The 20,714-nt window shown below is 55.4% G+C and overlaps 1 protein-coding gene across 3 annotated transcripts; it reads right to left on the minus strand.

The window, feature by feature from the left end:
• Positions 1 to 117: 117 nt before the first annotated feature.
• Positions 118 to 18,925, minus strand: PLEKHM1 (pleckstrin homology and RUN domain containing M1). 3 transcript variants are annotated; one of them, XM_062628258.1, is made up of 13 exons: positions 18,811 to 18,925; positions 17,868 to 18,296; positions 14,874 to 14,962; positions 12,881 to 13,128; positions 11,031 to 11,666; positions 9,050 to 9,431; positions 7,856 to 8,096; positions 6,515 to 7,423; positions 4,705 to 4,850; positions 4,328 to 4,521; positions 3,831 to 3,894; positions 3,250 to 3,407; positions 118 to 794 (listed from the first exon to the last, which is right to left on the minus strand). In XM_062628258.1, exons 3-13 carry the CDS (start codon positions 14,913 to 14,915, stop codon positions 665 to 667), a joined length of 3,150 nt encoding a protein of 1,049 aa, XP_062484242.1. In that variant the 5' UTR covers positions 14,916 to 14,962; positions 17,868 to 18,296; positions 18,811 to 18,925; the 3' UTR covers positions 118 to 664. The 3 variants fall into 3 exon arrangements, with proteins under 3 accessions (XP_062484242.1, XP_062484241.1, XP_062484243.1); XM_062628257.1 differs by lacking the exons at positions 17,868 to 18,296; positions 18,811 to 18,925 and adding an exon at positions 17,193 to 17,782; XM_062628259.1 differs by lacking the exons at positions 118 to 794; positions 17,868 to 18,296; positions 18,811 to 18,925 and adding exons at positions 1,584 to 2,450; positions 17,193 to 17,787.
• Positions 18,926 to 20,714: the final 1,789 nt, after the last annotated feature.

Consider the following 20,714-nt stretch of genomic DNA (forward strand, 5'->3'; position numbering starts at 1 on the left):
ACGGGGCCATGCCAGGAGCATGAGGACGTGCAGGGCCTCCATCCCCATCCCCACAACTCCAGGTTGGTGCTGCTTTGGCCCTGCTGTGGGACACAAACTCCAGAGATGCTTCACCCCTCCTTAAATAAACTTTAATTCTTTCTGGGGAGGGATGAGAGGAAACTAAAACCTCCCCCAAGGCTGAGGAGCTGCAGCCCCCGGCTCATCCCCCCCACCCGAGGCCATGGGGATGGGGAGATGGTGCAGGTCCCTGAAGGCACAAGTGTCACTTCACCCCCTCCCCTGCGGCTGCCGTCATCCCCCGACCCGGGCCGGCTCCTGCAGCCCCCCCCCATACAAAAATACGGATTCTCCAGTACAGAACACCCTAAAAAACTAGAGATTTTGTCACTGTCCGTTATCCACCCCTGCTGGAATCCTCTGGGAAGCCACTGGGTCTCCACTGAAGGGCGACTCGGAGCCCTCCTGAGCAGCACCAGGTTCATGTGAGGGGGCACATGGACCTTTCCAGCCTCACTGCTCAGTGCTGTGGGGGCAGGAGCAACCATACCACATGGTTCCCCATCCCCTGGCACAGGACCTGCTCCCAGGTCTCTTCCCTGCAGCCCCTTTCCAGCTGGATGAGACCCAGGGGCTGGATGAGATTGAGGCCAGTCCCTGGATGCTAAAGGCTTGGCTCCACGCTGGCCTCTGCCTCCAGCTCCCGCTGGTACCTCCGCCGGCGCTCGCAGCGCGGGCACGACCTGGCGCTGGCCTGGCATTCCCGGTGGAAGACGGTTTTGCATTCACTGCACCTGGGAGAAACCAGGGAGAAAAACCTCTACTGTTGATAACTGCAGAGGAAAGACCCAAACTGTCCCCATCAAACCAGACCTGGGACACTGCATAGCCTTACAGAACCATGGAATGGGTTGGGTTGAAGGGACCTTACAGCTCCTCCAATTCCAACTCTCTGCCACGGGCAGGGACCCCTTCCACTGGAGCAGCTTGCTCCAAGCCCCTGTGTCCAACCTGGCCTTGAGCACTGCCAGGGATGGGACAGCCACAGCTTCTCTGGGCACCCTGTGCCAGCGCCTCAGCACCCTCACAGGGAAGAGCTTCTGCCTAAGAGCTCATCTCAGTCTCCCCTCTGGCAGGTTAAAGCCATTCCCCCTGTCCTGTCCCACCATCCCTTGTCCAAAGCCCCTCTCCAGCTTTCCTGGAGCCCCTTCAGGCACTGGAGCTGCTCTCAGGTCTCAGGGGGGGGTCTCCCCAGAGAGGAGCAGGGGGGAGAATCCCTCCCTCAACCACTGCTCATCCTCTGGGGGTGCAGCTCAGATCCTGCTCAGCAACTTCTCACTTCCCCTCCTGTTTTCACCAAACACTCCTTGAGCAGAACGCGGGCAGGGGCCGGCTCCAGCTCACGATGAACTTTGCTGGCAGTAGCAGCAACTCCTCGAGCTGAAGATCCTCCTCCTGCAAGCCAAGAGCAAAAGCTCAGCCCGGAAGCAGCACCCAGGGGAGCCGCCAGTGCTGCGGGTGCTGCACATCAAAGCGGGAGATGCTGAGCGAGGTTTGGGCTTTGCTTTCGGAGCACAGACGGTGCACGGCTGAGACCCCAAACCCCGGAAAGAGCAGGGCTGGGACACGGCGCCGTGGGGCTCCTGTGCTCACTGGGGCTGGAGGGCAGCCAGGAGACCCCAACACGTGGAGCAGGGACACCTTCCGTGACCGTGTTGCCCAAGGTGCAACTAGAACGCTTCTGGGCACCTTGCTTTCCCACAGGATGAGTGGAGAGGGGAGTGTGCCCCGGTGGCAGGGGGGTGGATCAGCTTTAAGGTCCCTTCAACCCAAACCTGCCTGTGATCCTATGAGGGTGCTGCCTGGCACCATGCGTTTTCCCAATGAAATCTCTTTTCCCATGGCTCCTGGATTAGCAGCAGTGTTGAGGGGACATGCAAAGCCAAGGGGGGGATTCACCCTGAGTGCTCCTGAGCGAGCAGCATCTCCTGCCTCCTCCTGCCTGCACAGGGGCTGCAGGAAGCAGCGGCTGCTGCTGGGAGCAGAGGGTTTATTGTCAGGAGGCGTTTGAGGCGCATCCTGCAGCGGGTGACAGCATGACCCTGCTGCCGGCTGTGCCCCAGGCGGGCAGAGGGGCAGGAAGCGGGGTTGAGCTCGGTGAGGATGTTGGTGGAGCTGCTTTCCTGCTGCACAGCCTCCTCCTCCAGAAGCAGAGATCAACAAGGTGCAGAGCCCAGCAGGACAGGGGCCAGCTGCCGGCAGAGCTGCGCCTGCCAGAGCCCCTGTGCTCCTTTCCTTAAGGGAAAACCGTTCCCATGGGGATGCTGTCCTTGGTAACAAGCACGATTCAATCCTGCTCAGACACCCTGGGAATATTTGCAACCACGTTAATGCATGGGGTGCCCGCAGATCCTGGTCTTGTTGGTATCTTCTCCAGGTTCGGGATGTTACTGCCAGGCAAAGCAAGACCACACAGAAAGCATCAGCCTGTGAAACTTCTCTGTCAGGATTATACTCATTCCCAAATAACCACTGAGTGTGGATCTCTCTCCACTTACAATGGATCAGGCTCCTGGGCTGGAAGGGTTTGGTATTATTTCTTTAGGAAAACCCTGACAGTGGGATAACCCCCCCAAGTCTGATCCTAACGTCTGCCCAGCAGCTGAACCCCACTGCAGGCAGAGGGGGTTTAACCTGTCAGAGGGAAGACTGAGATGAGCTCTTAGGCAGAAGCTCTTCCCTGGGAGGGTGCTGAGGCGCTGGCACAGGGTGCCCAGAGAAGCTGTGGCTGCCCCATCCCTGGCAGTGCTCAAGGCCAGGTTGGACACAGGGGCTTGGAGCAAACTGCTCCAGTGGAAGGGGTCCCTGCCCGTGGCAGGGGTTGGAGCTGGATGAGCTTTAAGGTTCCTTCAAGCCTGCTTTTACAGGCTGAGAGCAAGGTGCTGGCTGGCTCTGCCATGTTCAGTCTGCAAAACTACCTCACTTGGTGACATGCTGGCTCTGTAAGGATGGTCTTTTCCTGCCCCAAACAGCCCTGTTTGGGTTCAGATCATCCTGGGGCTGATGGGTACCACAAGGGCATGGGTACCACAACGATGCACAACCAGCTCAGAGCTATTTCTAGGCTACCCCGAGACTGTGTCCCTGAAAGGGCTCCAGCGATGGTCCAGGCTCCTGAGAACAGGCAAGGCACAAGCTTGGGGGTGGCCTTGCAGCAGGGGGGGGTGGGGTGATAGGGATGTCACTGACCTGGTGGTAGTGTCAAACTCAAAGGGGAAGATGATGTCGCTGCTGTTGCAGAGCTGGCAGATGAAGCCACGCTGGGTGCACAGGTCGCAGTTGTAGACGTGGTGAGAAGCGAACTGGAGCAGAGACTGCAGGAAGGTCTCAAAGACACCATCAGCTATCTGCGGAGCAGAGACACCTCAGGCACTCATGCAGTGTCTCCTGGTGGGTTTGCACCACACAAACCCCATGTCACATACATCCTTTGTGCTGCCACGTGAAGACAAGCTCCAGAAACAACCCATACCCCATGTGCCTGGGTTGCAATGGGAGCCACCCAGAGAGAGCTGAGTGCAGCACCCACAGCTGGGAATCAGTGCAAAACCCAACTCCCCATCACCTCCAGCATCATTTGCAGCAGACACAGGTTTGTTTGGAAGGGTGCTAACAGCAATGTTGGCTTAAACAGAAGTGAAACAATTCATCCTGTGTCATCTCTGTAGCTCTCGGAGCTGAAGAAGCACCATGCTCAGTGCAGCATCTCCATGAATAAAACCTGGGATGTTTTCACCAGCAAAACCCCTGTGACCACACAGAGCTCTCACCTGCCTCAGGTCAGCAACGCTGTATTTGTGGGGATACTCCAAGAGGTAGTGCCTGTGATCAAGCCTGCAAAAGAAGAGAGCAAGGAGGTAGATGGTTTCCACCACATCCCCAATAAGCTTTGGAACAAGGAGAAGCCTAGATGATGCAGACTCTTGAAGAACATCACCACAGATGTTCACATCGTGCCTCACATCCCAAATCCTGCTGCTGGGAATCGTGTGAGAGCATTTCAAAGGGGGGAAAAAGAAAAGAAAATCAGTATCTCATCTGTTTTCCCAGGTGTTTCCTGTCCAACCAGAAGCAGCTCACTCAGGAAGGTGTTTCCTGAGTCACATCTCAATGTGTCAACAGATGGAGAACTCCTTAGAGCAGACGACATTGGAGCTAAAATCCAGCCCATGCCTTGGCTCCCTGCTCCAACAGTGAGGGATGAGGGGGACCACTGGGGTGCAAAGAGGGGGATACAGGAGGAACATCACCCAGAGAGGGACCTCACCGCTTGCTCAGCTCTTTCAGGGCCCCGCTGCGGCACATGATGAGATAATCCCCCAGCAGCTTCAGCCGCTCCCTGCTTCGGAGGATCCGTCCCATCCTCTCCACGTGGTCGTAGAGGCTCTCGTTGACCAACTCCAGGTCGATCAGCGGCTGGTTACGGATCTGGCTGAGGAACTTGAAGGCCTGCTGGCAAACCTGGGGCAGAGAGAGGCAAGAGGTGTGCACGCACCCAGGAGCAGCCCAGGAGGCTCAGAGGAAGGTCTAAGGTGGACATCTCCACCTCTGCTGCTGGCGGGAACATTCAGACGGACCTTCAGGAAGCAGAGGCAGATGCAGGAGCACTTCCCTGCTCTGTGCACTGGCTGAGCCCAGACTCACCCCTCGCTTTGCCAGGTCCCAATTGTGGATGAGGCGTGAGGGAATCACTGTCTCCTCGTCCCGGTGGCAACTGTCACAATAGTAGAGACCGGAGAAGGCGCAGAGCTTGGGCTTGGTGAAGGAGAAGCCGATCTGCCTGGAGCAGCCTGCAGGGAGCAGAGAATGAGAGGGGACCTGGGCTGCTCTAGGAGCCTGTTCCCATCACTGCCAGGCTGGGGGGAAATGCTTTTGGGAGGGTGGAATGGAACAAGAAAGCTTTTGGAAGGGCTGGAGATCTGCTAAAGCACTTCAGTGAGAAGTCCCCAGGCCCCTCCCTGTGGATTTAAGACCACAGTGATGCAACGAGACCCACTTCACTTTTTCTCCATTAAATAGGAGTCTGGACTATCCCTAAATCCACTTTTACCCTTTGAGTGGTTCAATTGTTTGATGGGGTGTTTTTTTTAAGGAAAAGAGAATATCCCAGTGCTTTTCCTTTAAGGAAAAGGAAATATCCCAGTGCTTTAGGGAAGAACTGATGCCCCACCTGCCTGCCCCATCCCCTTCACCAGTAGCTTTGCCCTGTTTTGCCTTCACTCAGCCTTTTTCTTTCCTGCTGTCACACCACCGGCTACCAAACCCAGGTCTGCTAGGGATCCTCATCTGCCAGGGATGAGGTCAGGATGGATTAAACAACAACCAACCACCTTTATTATTGCAGTGGGTAAGCCAGGAGGAATCCAGCTCGGCTTTGCCACCCCATCGTTTGCACGCTGGGGCGGCTGGAGTGCTTCCTCCCCAAAATCACAATCATGGGCTTGATCTTTGAAGGCTTTCAATGCTTCTTAAGCCCTGCCATGGAAGGAAACCTGCCCCAGGCTGGGAGGGGAAAGCCAGGCAGGCAGAGACCTCCAACAAAACCTACACATAAAAGCTGGGAAGTCTTTCCAGCTTGCTGCTTCCATCTGTTGGTAGGTAGAAGATGCAGGACAGAGCCTGGAGGGCAAGGTAAAACTAAATACAATGGAAAATACATACATATCTAAGAAGAAGAGACACTGAAAGGAAACAAACACCCGCTGGAGGGTGCAAGAAATACAACTGATGCAGGAGAGAGACCTGAAGTTAATTAACTTCCCAAGGGAAAGAGCAAACGGTACCTCCCAGAGAGGTCAGTGAGTGGTGTCCCATGAACCCAGCATCACCCGGGCGCTGGGAGGGGTTAGTGGGAGGTTAAAGGAATGTTTTGCCAAACCAGCTTGTCACACCCATTGCAATGCTCACTCCTGTGCTGCCTTACTGGAAAAACAGCATTTGTTCTTGAGTACACCTTCCCTGCAGGTTGGAGAGTCCTGGGCCTCCTGGTCCACCTAAAGTTGCTTTCAAGCCAAGACCTCCCCTGGCTATACCATAAGCACCTTAAAGACCCACTGGACCTGTGCTGGGGTGGAATGGGGATGCAACTTGGGGGGACTCACTCTGAGGACCCAAACCCCCAGAGGTGCCACTGAGTGCGGACATGGCGTGCCGGTGCCTGACGGGATTTGGATGGGGAACCAGCAGCTGGCCTGCAAGGGGCTGGCATGGCCCAGGACACCCTAACTTGATGTCACCTTGTTAAACTGAATGAACTCAACATTACCCCTGAGAAGATGGGGCTGCCCATGCCAAGGCCAGGCTGGACGGGGCTTGGAGCAACCTCCTCTAGTGGAAGGTGTCCCTGCCTAAGGCAGAAGGATGGAACTGGATGAGCTTTAAGGTCCTTTCCAAGCCAAACCATTCTATGATTCCATGAAGATGGAGCTGGGTTTCTGGACAACCCAACATATACCTGCACAGATGAAGCTCTGAGAGTCCAGGCCCTTCTCCATGGGGATGGCCACCAGGTATTGCAACAAGAAGCCGTTTTCCTTCACAATGTTCTTCAGGACGACCTGGGAGTGCCCGTCCAAGCTGCCACCCAGCGTCAGAGCCTCCTCTGCACTCTCCAGGTAGGACATGAGCACCGCTCGGACCAGCTCCCTCCATGAGGCAGCTTCTTCTGCGTTCTCAGCCTGCAGCTTCAGGACAGCTTTGGAGGTGATCACCTTGAAGAAGGCGGGTCCCCCGAGGCTTGTGTCCGGCAGGATGTCCTGGATGGTCTCTATGCCATAACTGTTGCTTAAAATTTTGTCATTGTTCCTGACTTTAAAGCACTTTAAAGTTTCTAGAGACAGGGAAAAAATAAAAGGGACCCAGGTTTTGTCCATGTCCACGTACAGAACAGCCTCTTTTATTGCATCCAGCTCTGGTTCATGAGCTGGAGTCCAGTCAAAGCTGTTCCCAGGCACGTCACTGTACTGGAGCAGAGCAGTGGAGTCGCTCTGGATGGGCTGGCCTTCACCAGCCTCTTCTGGGTACTCCAGTGTCTCCCACTGCTCCTCCTCCAGCTGAGGCCGGCACTCGTGCAGCGCCTCGCGGATCCTGTCCAACCAGTCCTCGGCCTCGTCGCAAGAAGGAGCTCGGAGGTAGAGCTTCTTCCCTAGGAACACCAGCTCGAACCGCCCGTCTGAGTGCGTCAGCGCCAGCGCCTCGCACCGCAGCAGGGAGTAGCTCTCGACACAGATGCGGTCCTCGTGGTCCAGCAGGAGCCGAAGCTCCAGCGGCGACAGCTCGCAGGAGAACTCCTTCCATATCCCCATGGCTCCTCTCCGCTCCAGGGTGCCCAGCTTCAGGAGCCCTCGGAAAGGGTTGGAAAGCCCTGGGGCAAAAGCAGATGTCTCGGGTTAGCCAGTAAAGGGGAAGCCAGTGGAGAGGGAAAAGCCAATGGGCTGCTCGCAGTGAGAAACCAGAGGCATCACAGCTTTGAGAGCCAGTCCTGGTGGGTGATGGGATGGGACAGGAGTTTGCAGGACCTTGGCCTCCATCATCTGTCCACGTATATTTGGGTACTGAAGCTTAGAACAAATGGAATGGCATAAAGGAAAGCCTTGGCAGTGCTGGGGTAAGGGTTGGACTTGATGTGCTTAAAGGTCTTTTTCAACCTGGTTGATTCTATGGTCCTATGACCCTACTGCTGCTATCAGCACAGCAGCAAACAGCTGCCTCTCAAGCAGCCCGTCACCCCCCAGCCCCTCAGCACTGCCCCTTGCAGGGGCTCCAGGTAAGCCCACGAGGGGAGGGCAGCCCGTACCCATCTGCCTGCGGTGCACCACGCTGAAGCCCTTTTGCTCCCGTTCCGGTGACGCTTTGGGCTTCCCGCTCTCCCAGGATGGCACTGAGAGCCTTTCCAAGTCAAGGGCACTGATGAGTCCTGGGGCAGGACCCTCCCCAGCCCCCTCCGGGCCAAAGCTGTTGGTGTTGGCTGCGGTTTCACTGCTCTCTCCTAGGGAAGGTCGGTAGAAATCATCTTCCGAGATCCAGCTCTTCCTTTTCTAGTTAAAAACAAACCCCCAAATTAATGATCAAACTCAATGAACATCCTGTGCCCCTCCAACATCCCCCTGCAGTGACCCCTCCCTGGGACTGTGCTGGCAGCTGGCAAATACTGGTGGGATGAACAAAGCGAGGGTTGGAACTCGATGACCTTGAAGGTTCCTTCTGACCCAAACCATTCCATGGTTCTGGGACAAGGTCCCTGAACAAGCACCAGCAGCAAAACACAACCCAGCTCAGTGTTCCATAGAAAGGAGCAGGTTGACCTGTGAGTCATGCGGAAGCAGGGGGAATTTCCTGTTGACATTGTATGTTATACATAGATTAGGTCAAACTGGCCCAGTGCCACAAGGAAGCAGTGGAAATGGGATAACTGGGAGGCAGCTGAAAGGAGCAGAGACCAAAAAGAGAAACTGTTTTGTGCGCAGGGGGAGGTCTGAAGTATATCCTAACCTTGCCAGGATGGAAAAGTCAGTAACAAATGAGACAGAGGACGGAGCTGTTCAAAGAGTTTCCTAAAAGCAGAAGCAAGTGGATCAACTCCTCGGCAGCAGCAAGGGAAATCTGCTGCTGCTCCTGCTAGCCTAAGCACGAGGGAATGCCATCTTGCTCTGGGAAGAGTCTGGAGAGACCAGCGCTTCCTCAGAACCTGTCACAAGTTTTACTTCCCTTTTCTACTATCTCTATTTTTCCATTATATATATGCTCTCGTGAGACCCCACCTGCAGCACTGTGTGCAGTTGTGGTGTCCTCAACATAAGGACAAGGAGCTCTTGGAGAAAGTCCAGAAGAGGCCATGAGGATGATCACGGAGATGGAGCACCTCCTGTATGGAACTGGATGAGCTTTAAGGTCTCTTCCAACCCAAACCGGTCTGGGATTGTGTGACTCCATCTACTGCTCAGAAGCATAAACCCAAGGAGATGGATAGCAAGGGAGCTGTAACACCTACCGGACAACCCAGCAGTGGGGACAGGAGGTATTCGGCTGTCGGGCTGCACACGGCCTGGTTCACCTCACTGCTGCTCTCCGTGCTGCTCCTGCCAGGCTCTCCTCTGCCGGGCCCAGCATGGCATGGGGCCGGAGCAGTGCCTGCCCGCACTCCTTCTCCATCCCCACCACCGGTGCTCACCGCATCACCCGTCCCAGCAGAGCCGGGGCTGTCTGCACTGGGGGGTGGCTGCTGGGGAGCTCCATGGGGCACTGCCAGAGCAGGGGGTGATGTGGCCACAGGGCAGGCGGGTGGCTGTGGGGAGCAGCCCAGCATGCTGGGGAGCAGCCGTTCCTCTGGGGCTTCCTGGCTAGGCTTGGCTTTGCTGAACTCGGACAGCACCCTGGAAATATGGAAGAGAGATCAGCGTGAACACAGCCACAGTAACCAGAACTACGCAACACAGAGCGACTGCAAACTATAACCCCCAACAAAGGGCTCAGCATCACAGCTCTTCTCCTGTGCTCTGGCAGCACCATGTGGCTGCAAAAACACCTCCCTGGCAATGACAGCGCAGACAGGAGATGTGTGATTTGTGCTGCACAGAACAGGGAGCCTGCCTGCAAGGATGCATTTCCTGACTACACATTCCTGGGGTTTAATTTGCTGCTGATGGACATCTCCTAATGGAGGGAGAGGGCTGGGTGCTCCCCACATCCCCCAGCCACACCCCCAGCTCCTGGACACAGACCCAGCCATGGGATTGTGCCAGTTTCCCTAACGGTTAACAAGCAATTCCAAGTGGAGCCCGGCCAGATGAGATGCTGTTCCCATGCCCCTGCTTCACCACCAGCCGGAGGGAATTAAAGCAGTGCTAAATGATGTCTTTCCATCACGAGTTTAATCCAATCAAGGCAGGTTCTTCCAGGATGATCATAAGACATAAAATCCTGCAGATAATGATGCTGTTATTGATGAGGAAGAAGAGACTTAAAACCCCCTTGAAGACCCTTATTGGGAAGAGGGTGCCTTTGTCAACCAGCACCAGGCTCCTTCAGAGCCAGGTTTTAAAGGCGGCAGGGAAAATATTTCCTGATTACTCAGGGTTTATATAACCCCTGGAATTCTTTGTGCCGGATGCTTGGCACAAATAGATCATGACGATGACAAACTAACAATCTCCCTCCCCTAAATCATCCACTGAAGCTGCAAATTACAGCCCTTTCCTGTGATCAAACTCATTTCTTCCTCCCTGCAGAAAGCCCCAGAGCATCCCCCAGTGTACGCCAGGGAGATGGGACATTCCTGAGACCGGGCAGCAGCATTTCTCTGATGCTTCTGCCTTGGTAAAGAGGACAGACACACACTTCAGTGGCCAGGAGCTCATCTGCCGGGGCAGCAGGTTCCAGCAGCAGGTGCTGAGTCATTCTCTTTACCTTTCAGGCTTTTCCCAGGAGAAACAATCATAGATCCTAGATTGGTCTGAGTTGGAGGGGACCTTAAAGCTCCTCCAGTTCCAACCCCTGCCATGGGCGGGGACCCCTTCCACTGGAGCAGCTTGCTCCAAGCCCGTGTCCAACCTGGCCTTGAACACTGCCAGGGATGGGGCAGCCACAGCTTCTCTGGGCACCCTGTGCCAGTGCCTCAGCACCCTCACAGGGAAGAGCTTCTCCCTCAGATCTAACCTGAACTTCCCCTGTTTCAGTTTGAACCCATCAACCCATGTCCTATCACTACAATCCCTGATGAAGAGTCCCTCTCCAGCATCCTTGTAGCCCCCTTCAGACACTGGAAGCTGCTCTGAGGTCTCCACACAGCTTCTCTTCTGAACAGCCCCTATGTCCTCAGCCTGGCTCCATATGGGAGCTGCTCCAGCCCCCTAAAATACGGGTTGTTAAAAAAAGCCAGGGGAGAAACCCTTCCTGCCTATAGAGAGAAATCAACAAGAGCCCAGGAGAGGGTTAAGAATCCCTCTGAAGAGAAGAAGCGGGAGAACACTCACTCCTGCAGTGACCGGTCCAGGTCCTCAGCAGTGGCAGTGCCCAGGTCGGAGTCGCAGGACAGAGGCTCCTCTCCCCCCTCGGGGCTGCGGGCGCAGTGGGCTGGGAGGATGCTGTCGGAGCCCAGGCTGGAGGAGAGCTGGGATGAGCTGGTGGTGTTGAGGCTCAACGAGGATGATGTGAGCTTGATTTTGCTGCTGCCTTTGCTGATGGAGAGGACAGAGGGTTGAATCTCGATCTCATCCGAGCCCGATGAGTGGGAGATGGAACCCAGCGATGCTTTTCTGTGGGGTTCGGATGCTGAGGATGTGAGGGGCTCCAGCAGCTCCGAAACAGGACACAGCCCCGACAGGGACAGAGGGGTGATAGTCCACTCGTTCAGAACTGCTGATTTATAGGAGAGCTCGAAGGTTAAGGATGTTAAACCTTGCAAGTAGCAAAGGAGAAACTCACACTCTTCAGCATCTAAGAGCAGAGCAGTGCTTTGGTAGTATTCAGGCAGTGGGGACTTCTCCCGCAGCAGCAGCTTCAAGTAACACTCCATGAGGCCATCATTGAGAGCTAGCCGCAGCCAGGCTCGGCAGCGCCCCACATCCGTGTTGATAAAAATGAGTTGCTCCAACTCAGAGATGATATTTCTAGGGAAAAGGGAGAAAAAGAACAGAACAGTATGTGAGCAGCTCTGGTTTTGGTCCATCACGGGGTGCAGGAGGGGCAGATCTCCCATCACGAACTGCCCATCCTGCTCTGCTGTGGGGTGTTTATGAGTTGGAACAGGTCTGTGGAAAATCTCTCTCCTTCATGGAAAACATGGTTCCCCACAAAGGAAAAAGAGCTTCTGAATCACAGACTGGTTAGGCTTTGAAAGGACCTTAAAATCATCTAGTTCCAAAGCTAAGTATATTGGTAACAGGCACCCCTGGGGTACCTCTGGGTGCTTGTCCTCTCTGGCTGAAGGCATCCCCCTGAAACAAGGATGCAGAGGGGGAAATTCCCATTGTTCCTGCACATTGGTGGGGCTTGCTCTGGCTGGATACTCATGGTGACAAAGCCCAGCTTCACATTTAAAGTCAGCCAAAACACAGAGAAAACTGCTGTGGCATCTCAAAAAAAAACCCTAACCAGGTCAGGCTGAACTCAAGCAACCTCAACCTCCTCAATTCAGCCATTCCCCCCCTACAATCCAACAGCAACACCACACTCCCCAATCCTCCCTGGTCCCAGATGCCTCAAAAACCAGAACAAAAGTATCGTAATTATTTTTTTAGATCTGTTTCTCAAGGAAGAGAAAAACACCTTCAAAGGGCACAAAAATATCCCCCAAAATATCCCCGCAGCATGTGGAAGAGTTATTTTCATCCACTCTTCTATAATTTATGAGTCGGTGATGAAGTTGGACGAGGCTTTCAAAACTCTCTGTGTGTGGGAGGACTCTGCTTAGGGAGTGGCTCAGAAATCCCCCACCAAATGACAGGTACTGAGGTGAGACCCCCTCAAAGGCTGGTTGGGACATGGGGAAATTGAGGACAACCATCTCCAAAGAGAGACCAGACCCTGCGCTATGCATCTCATAACCTACTGCTGCTGCCACCGGGTCCCACTGGGGACACTGAGTCCCCTACACAGCCTGGCACCCAAACATAAGAAAAGGGTGCCCAGCTCGGCATCATTGTGATGCCAAGACACCCTGGGAGAGCATGTGAAGGGACTGAGCACACGGGATGGGTGGACACGTATCTTTCCACTGAGCCATCCTCCTGATGGCCATTCCCTGAATGCTGTGGCTTTTGCCCCAAGGAGAGGGGAAAAACCTGAGAGTACAAACCCTGTTTGGGCAGGGATGCGCACTCACCGGTGGGTGATGCTCTTCAAAAGATCCCAGAAGACCGGTTGGGGAAGTGGTGCCCGACTCCCTGTTTTCTTCCCTTTCCCCCCACTCTCTGTCTTGATGTGCTTTGCCTTCAGCCCGTGCACAAAGACAGCTTCCAGAGCACTGCACAGGGTGTTGGCATTCCCATCATCACTGGTTACAACAGCATCTGAGGTCACGTACTGCTTCTGCAGCGCCTTGATGGCGTTCACCAGCTGCTTCTTGATCAGCTGCAAGACAGGAGGTACAAGCTTGGCTTAAAAAAAAGGAAGTATTAAGGAAGGTTTCATATAAAAGGCCTGCAAAACCACAAGGCTTATCCAAAATGAAGCACCATGTGACTGTTAGGGAGGACCACAACTGAACTGCTCAAGCTGGGGACTCGCCTCGTGGCATCACAGTTCATCTGGCTTTAGTTTGTAATCAGAGTAATTTGTGCAACTGTGGCTGGTGGTTTGGAGCCCATGGGCTTGCTGGGATTGCCTTTAGAGTGTGTGATGCTTCCCCTGCAGACACCAAATTGCTGAAGAGTCATCGAATCCCAGCCTGGTTTGTCTTGGAAGGGACCTTAAAGCAACTCCAGTTCCAACCACTGCCATGGGCAGGGACACCTTCCACTGGAGCAGCTTGCTCCAAGCCTCATCCAACCTGGCCTTGAACACTGCCAGGGATGGGGCAGCCACAGCTTCTCTGGGATAGGGAGAAACTGGCTCCTTCCATACACTTGCTCAGGGAAGCACAGATTAAATAAGCTCGGGTGAGAAAACAGAAACCAAAAGGAGGAAGCAAGGGCTGGGATAGGACTTGAACTCATGCAGATCAGCACAAGCAGCACGTGATGCTCTAACAAGTCCCATGGGCAGGAATCAAAGCCATCGATCCCACCAGTGCTCTGAGCAGCTTGGCTATGCTCATCAACCCCCTGGTGCTACTGGGGACAGGCCCTCCCCCCAAAAGATGCTTTTGGAAAGATGGCTGGGGTTTAGCTGCTGCCTTCAGAGAGGCTCTGAAGCTGGGACATGAGAATTTTCCCTTCCAGTAGCTCTGCCTCCCCCTGTCTCGCACCAGCTAGAGCAAGCGCAGGGAGTTTCACAATCTGATGCTGGTGGAGAGGATTCTCTCCTCAGTGCAGCTGAGCCCGGGTGTCTCAATCAACCTCACTGAAAAGGAAAGCTGCAATTCCCAGCAGGCATTTGGTAAACACTGTGAATCCAGCCAGGATCCCACTAACAAGCCCCATTTCAACACCCCCCACGCAGCATTCCATGCGCCTGGGGCAGAGCAGAGCTGTGACTCCAGCCTGGCTTGGCTGCACAAACCCAGGTTCTATTTCCAGCCCAGGATATTTGTTGCTTTCCCAGCAGCTGTAGCTCAAGGGGAACAGCCAGAACATGCACCTTGTCCCTGCTCGCATCAGGGGCGCCCCTTGGAGCAGGGCTGTTTGCCAGACACCCCCCAGCTCTGCTGCCAGCACCAGCCAGCCTCCCGCAGGCAGCAAACGTGGGCTCCCAGGATTAAAGAGTGCCACTGATCTCATCTGCCGCACAGGAATTAACTGCTGGGGGTGAAGGGAACACCGGGGAGAACCGCGGGGTTTGAACTTGGCTCCTGACAACGTGTTCAGACTCCCAGACCTGGGGAAGGAAACGGCAAATGCAGGGAGCAGCAACGCTGCTTCCCCCAGGCACCAGTGCTGAGCGCTGCCCCCGGCCCTTGCTGGGTCCTGCCACGAGAAGCAAAGCCCAAGGTGGAGCCTGGTGTGGTTTAACTCGTGGCTGCCCTATTTCTTTGACCCTCCCACCAGACAAACCACCACGGATCCTCTCTCCTGCAAAGCAGGAGCCACCTTTGCCCATAGAACCCATCCCAATCCCAGCTGGCAGCACCCACAGGTCCCACCATGACCCTGCTGGTAACTGGAGTCTCACTGGGGAGGAACTGGCGCTGTGTGGGAGCACTGGGGTGCCTCACTCACCTCTATGGCTTCCTTGGGGTCATCAGTGTGGCTCGAATGCATCTCAGCTGCTGCCGCTCCCTGTGCCGGGCGGTGCCTTCACATGTCACCTTTGGGACAAGGAGGAGGAACGTTTGAGCACCCCTGTGGTTGACACCTCCCATGCCTGCCCCACAAGAGGCACAGATCCTCCACCAAGGGATTTTGCAAGCGCTCACAGCCAGGATGCTGCTGGGACCGACCCACTTCCAACCACACACTGAAACACACCACGCTTCCCCGCGACGAGGAGGGGGTCAGGCAAAACAGAGCACAGAGCATAGCCAAGAGACCAAGAGGGAGTAAATTATCCCCTGGAAGCTGCCCTCAACCTGGGGGAGACGCCAGGGCAGTCAAGCAAGCAGTGAAGCACACAGGGCCATGGTTTTCCTTCTGTTTCTACACCTCCTGCAATGAACAGGTGCCACCAAGGGAACCAAACCAGGCGCTTAGCAACTGAGCCTGTATGACAGCACTTCAAACCATGGGAACAGCATGAAGGTGGCCTGGACAGAGGCAGTCACTGCCCAGCAGACCCCGGGCAGAGGCAATGGGAGCTCAGCTCTCTGGAACTCATGAGACCGATGCTACTGCTGAAGCCAGTGGGGATGGACCCAGGGTGAGACCAAGGGTGCTGAGGCGCTGGCACAGGGTGCCCAGAGAAGCTGTGGCTGCCCCATCCCTGGCAGTGTTCAAGGCACAGGGGCTTGGAGCAAGCTGCTCCAGTGGAAGGTGTCCCTGCTTGTCCCTTCCACCCCAAACCAGGCTGGGATTCTGTGACCCCCTTGGAGGTGCCCAGGTGCTCATCCCATGGCACAGAGCTGTCTGGGAAAATAGGAAGGAAGGAAGGATGCAGGCTCCCCATCAGGTTTGCAGTCACTCCGTTCAGAGGCAGATGAACCCCAAGATCACCCCATTCCCAAGGGCTGCTCTGCTGCAGCTGGGTTTGGTCGGAAAAAGAACAAAACCAGTGTCTTCCTGGGAAACCATGGCAGAACCTGAGCCACGCTTCAGGGTCACAGCACACAAGGGAACTTTGATTTCTGCCTTTTGCAGCCCTGCCCTGCTCTTCAGAGCAAACCCAAGCTGTGCCTGGAGGCCCTATGAGCAAAGCACATCAGTGTCAGCGAGGTGCTGGGTGCACGGCTGCATCCCTGCTCCAATACAGCGTGTTCTGGGGCTGAACAGGGTCCAAGAGCTGCTCTGGCACCCTGCAGCGTTGCGAGGGTGTGCGAGGTTGGAGAAGGAACTGACTCCCTTCAGTTGGAGCCCGTTGCCATCCAAATGGAGAAGGAGGTGCCCAGCAGTTCACCGCAGGGTCTGGGTGTGACACCGACACTTCCAGGTGTCCCTTGGAAGTGACACTGCTGTTTCCAAGCCAACACATCGGGCCTGAAGCTTTCCCCACATTGGAGCTGAAGCCTCAACCTGCCCCTCTCCCTGCCCCATGAGCGGTCGAACCAGGGCATAAACACATCTGCAGAGCAGCTCCCACATGGCCACAGCTGGTCCCGAAGGCAGCAGCAGCGCTCCCAGTCCAGAGCAGCCCAAATCCGGAGCACCCCACACGTGCCCCGCACCAGCCGGTGAAGAGCTCTGTGTGGATAAACCCAGACAGATCCTCCGTGTTCCCGGAGTTCACAGACGAGTTCCCATGAAAGGAAACTCTTTTCACCAGGACTCATCATGAGATTTCCTCTCTTTGGGTTGCGACACAGGAATGGGGAGCACAGCGGTTACAGGAGTGGGACCCCTGCTCAGGGGCTCGAGGAGCTGCTGGGGGCTTCAGGAGACACCCAAGTGACTGGATGAGTTTCAAGGTCCTTCCAACCCAAACCATTTGCGGTTTTCCTAACACCCACCACCTCCACCATGGGACTCTCCACTCCCACCACGACCAGTCCAACCAGTTTGTCCCAGCATCGCAAATCCACATGGCACCACTCCTGCTGGGACAGCATTTTCCTGAATTACAAGGGCGAGGAACCAGCTCTGAGGGGAATTTCAGCCATCCCAAGGCTGGTGGGACACAGGGAATGGCACCAGCAGTGCTGGCGCCACAACTGGATTGCTCCAGAGCACTTCCAGCACACTCTGGAAAGCCCCAGCTGCTCCTGGTGATCTGGGACGGAATAGGGACGGGATGGGATGGATGTGCCAATGCCCAGGCAAGCACAGCTACAGCAGGAAAAGCCCCACGTCCCTTCCCAGCCGTCACCACACCGGAGGCCATGCAGGCAGAGCCAACAGCTCAAGTGAAGCCAAGAGAAACCAGCAGCAAACCGGAGCGGTTCAACCTACCAGGGAGCAGAGGCACTGGAGCGAGAGCAGAGCTGCTCCTAACAGCCTGGTCCTTTGGGAGGGCTTTGCTGGAATGAAGCCTTGTGTCAGGAGAGGCAGAGACCCCGTCCTGGCTCCTCACAGTCCCCACAACAACACTGAGCTATAAATAAGCAGCAGGTCAGTGCTCGTGGTCTGCCAGTGGAAAACACCAGCCCACGATGGCAGGAGCCAGTGACTCAAGGCCTGGACATGGAGCCAGTCATTTTCCAAGCACGAGAACTGCACCAGTCACCCTCTGCCCCAGGGAACGAGGGATTGGATGGCATCCTGAGTCCAAGGGCCAGGACTGGAACAACTCTCTCCTCCTACCCAGCTTCTGCCTTCCCCTCCTGAGCCCATGCACACCCAGCCACACTTAAATACAAGCTGACTCCAAGCAGGAGCAGCCTGGGAGCAGGAAAATCAGCTGCCACGACCAGGGGATTGCCTTGCTGTGGGATAAAACCTCCTGGATATCATCCAGCGAGGGTCAGGGCAGGCTCAGAGCAGTGGCAGGACCCTCTCAGTCCAACCTCAGCTGCTCCTCTGCACCCAGCCATGATTCCCACCACCGGAATGCTGGCACTGTGCGAGGGATGGGGACCAACACACCACCCACTTCCCCACGGGAGCATCTCCCTGCTGCTGACCAACCTGATGGTGGATGGAGAAGGGTCTCTGCTGATGAACCACAACAAGGTGTTGCCCCGCGGCACCACAGACAGGAGCAGCCGCAGAGGGAAAGCAGCCGCTAAGCCCCCAGCGCTGCCGCCAAGGGCAGGATCTGGTGCCTCAGACACGGGGGAAGGAGGATTTGTGCCCGGCTGCTGGCTGCTCCTGTGCCAGGCCCTGGTGGGCAGGGGAGGCTGGGGCTGACCTTCCCCAGCGCTGCAGCCGCCAGAGCCGCCAGGCAAGGGCGAGGCGTGCTGGGACCCCCCCGGCGCGCTGCTGCACGGTGCTCCCGTGGTTATATCCCCAGCTTCTGCGCGGCTTGGGGTGCCCGGTGCTGGCACTTCCCGGTTGGTCCTGTGGCCATTTGACACGCTGGGAACTCGCATCCCTCGACGGCGGAACCGGGGCTCTCTGGAAACAAGAACCGGGTGTTTAACCCCTCTGTTTCTGGACACAAGAACCACTTGGAGCTTGTTTGAAGCTGCTCATTTTAAGTGAGAAAGAGCGATTTATCGGGAACACCGTGAACAAGAACCCAGAGGAAGCGGGAGGGATGCCCCTGGTGCTGGGACCTCCGGGATCAGGTCTGTGGGGAGGAACAATGTGGAGAGGTTCCCGGTGTGAGCACTGGAGGGAGCGGGTCGAGGACCAGACACCATCAACACCCCCACCCCCGGGCGCCCCTGCAAAGGAGCACCTGACCCACAGCGCGGGCACCCCGCACCCTGGGGGGCTCAGGGTGGGGCTGAGGCTGCCGGCAGGGCAGGGCTGCCCCATGCGTGTGGGGTCTGGCTGGCCCACGGCCGGGGGGGCACGCACGGATCGGGCTCCAGAGACCCCTGCACCCCCCAGCCCTCCGTGTCCCTGCTGCCCCCCAGACCCCACCACGCCGCATCCCTGCGCGCCCCGCACCAGCCCCGCTCACCGGCTCCGCGCCGCCGCCGGGGCACCCGGAAGTACCGGCCTCGCCGGGAGAGCGCACGCCCCGCCCCTCCTGACGTCACCGCGCACACGGGGTGAGTCCCCGGGCCACGGCCGCGTCATGCTCTGCGCGAGCGCATAGAGCCACCTGCACACGTGTCAGCGCATGTGCAACCGTGTCAGCGCATGTACACACGTGTACACAAGTGTAAACACGTACACACGTGTAAGCACATGTACACACCTGTACACACGTGTGAGCACATGTAAACACTTGTACACACGTGTCAGAGCATGTACACACGTGTACACAAGTGTAAACACGTACACACGTGTAAGCACATGTACACACCTGTACACACGTGTGAGCACATGTAAACACTTGTACACACGTGTCAGCGCATGTACACACGTGTACACAAGTGTAAACACGTACACACGTGTAAGCACATGTACACACCTGTACACACGTGTGAGCACATGTAAACACTTGTACACACGTGTCAGCGCATGTACACAACTGTATACACGTGTAAGCACGTACACACCTGTACACACGTGTAAGCACATGTACACACTTGTACACAAGTGTGAGCACATATACACACTTGTACACACGTGTCAGCGCATGTACACACGTGTACACAAGTGTAAACACGTACACACGTGTAAGCACATGTACACACCTGTACACACGTGTGAGCACATGTACACACTTGTACACTTAAGGAAGAGTGCTGTGTATATGCAGATCACACAGGGGTGGCACGGGATACTATGACCAAATTACGAGAGGGATTGGAAAAAAAACGAAAAGAACGAGAGGCACAACGCAGTTGGTATGAATCTTGGTTTAGTCAATCCTCCTGGCTTACAACCTTAGTGTCAACAATAGCAGGTCCCCTGATATTAATTATATTGGGATTAACATTTGGACCATGTATTTTTAATAAAACATTAGACATTGCACGAGGTAGACTCGAAGCAGCTCACCTAATGCTGATAGGAACGAAACAGGAACCTGTAGAACAAGAAAATTCATTGTGGTTAAGATGTGTTACAACGATTTGATGAACAAAAATGATGAAAAGAAAAAGGGGGGAATTGTAATGTGTGGGGTTTGTTCATCAAGAAGTTTGGGGAGAGGGAGGCTCTCTGTGGCTGTCTTATGTGAAACAATACTCCTTTTTGATTCTGTAACCGGTGTACTCTGTAAGTAATGGGGGTAGGTCAGTTGTATTGTTGCACAGGATTGTGAGAGAGAAAAGGGGGGCTGGGTGGCTCGAAGTGGTGTCTTGTTGCAACGCTTGAGGGGAGGGGGATGCGAGGGTGAGGAGGCTGGATGTGGATGCTTCTAGAAGCCTCTGGGAGCTTCTCGGAACTTCCCGAAACTTCTCGGTAATGAGACCCCCTGCAACATAGGGAACCAATGGGGAAGAGCCATGTCAACACCCGAGTGAGGAGGGGCGACAGGATTGGCTGGGGCCTTGAACCGAAAAAGATAAAGGACCACCTCCCAGGGACCGCATGTGCGTGGCTTGGGCAGAGGAGAGGACTCCCCGGAGCATCCAGCGCTGTTTTATCTGCTATCGCTTACTCGGTTTAATAAAACTTATACTTTAAACCGAAATTGGCTACAATATTGATAACATCTTAAATATTAAGCTATGAATCCTATCTACTACAATTCTGCCTAGCAGCTCTAACTCCTACAATTCTGCTTCACCATTCTGGTGACTTTGCCTCCTATGGCTCTGCTCCACCAAGCACAGCGACTGCTTAAGCAAGCAGGCACAATGTTAACCCTTTATTTCCCGGGATCACCGCCACCTGCATAACTTGCAGCAGTGAACAACCCTGAGTTTCCTCGGGGCAGTAAAATACATGGAGGTTCTCCAGCCTCAGCAC

Source organism: Pezoporus occidentalis, unplaced genomic scaffold (assembly GCF_034315485.1).
Source record: "Pezoporus occidentalis ecotype Australia unplaced genomic scaffold, CSIRO_AGI_Poc_V1 ctg312, whole genome shotgun sequence".
NCBI classification, from domain to species: domain Eukaryota; kingdom Metazoa; phylum Chordata; class Aves; order Psittaciformes; family Psittacidae; genus Pezoporus; species Pezoporus occidentalis.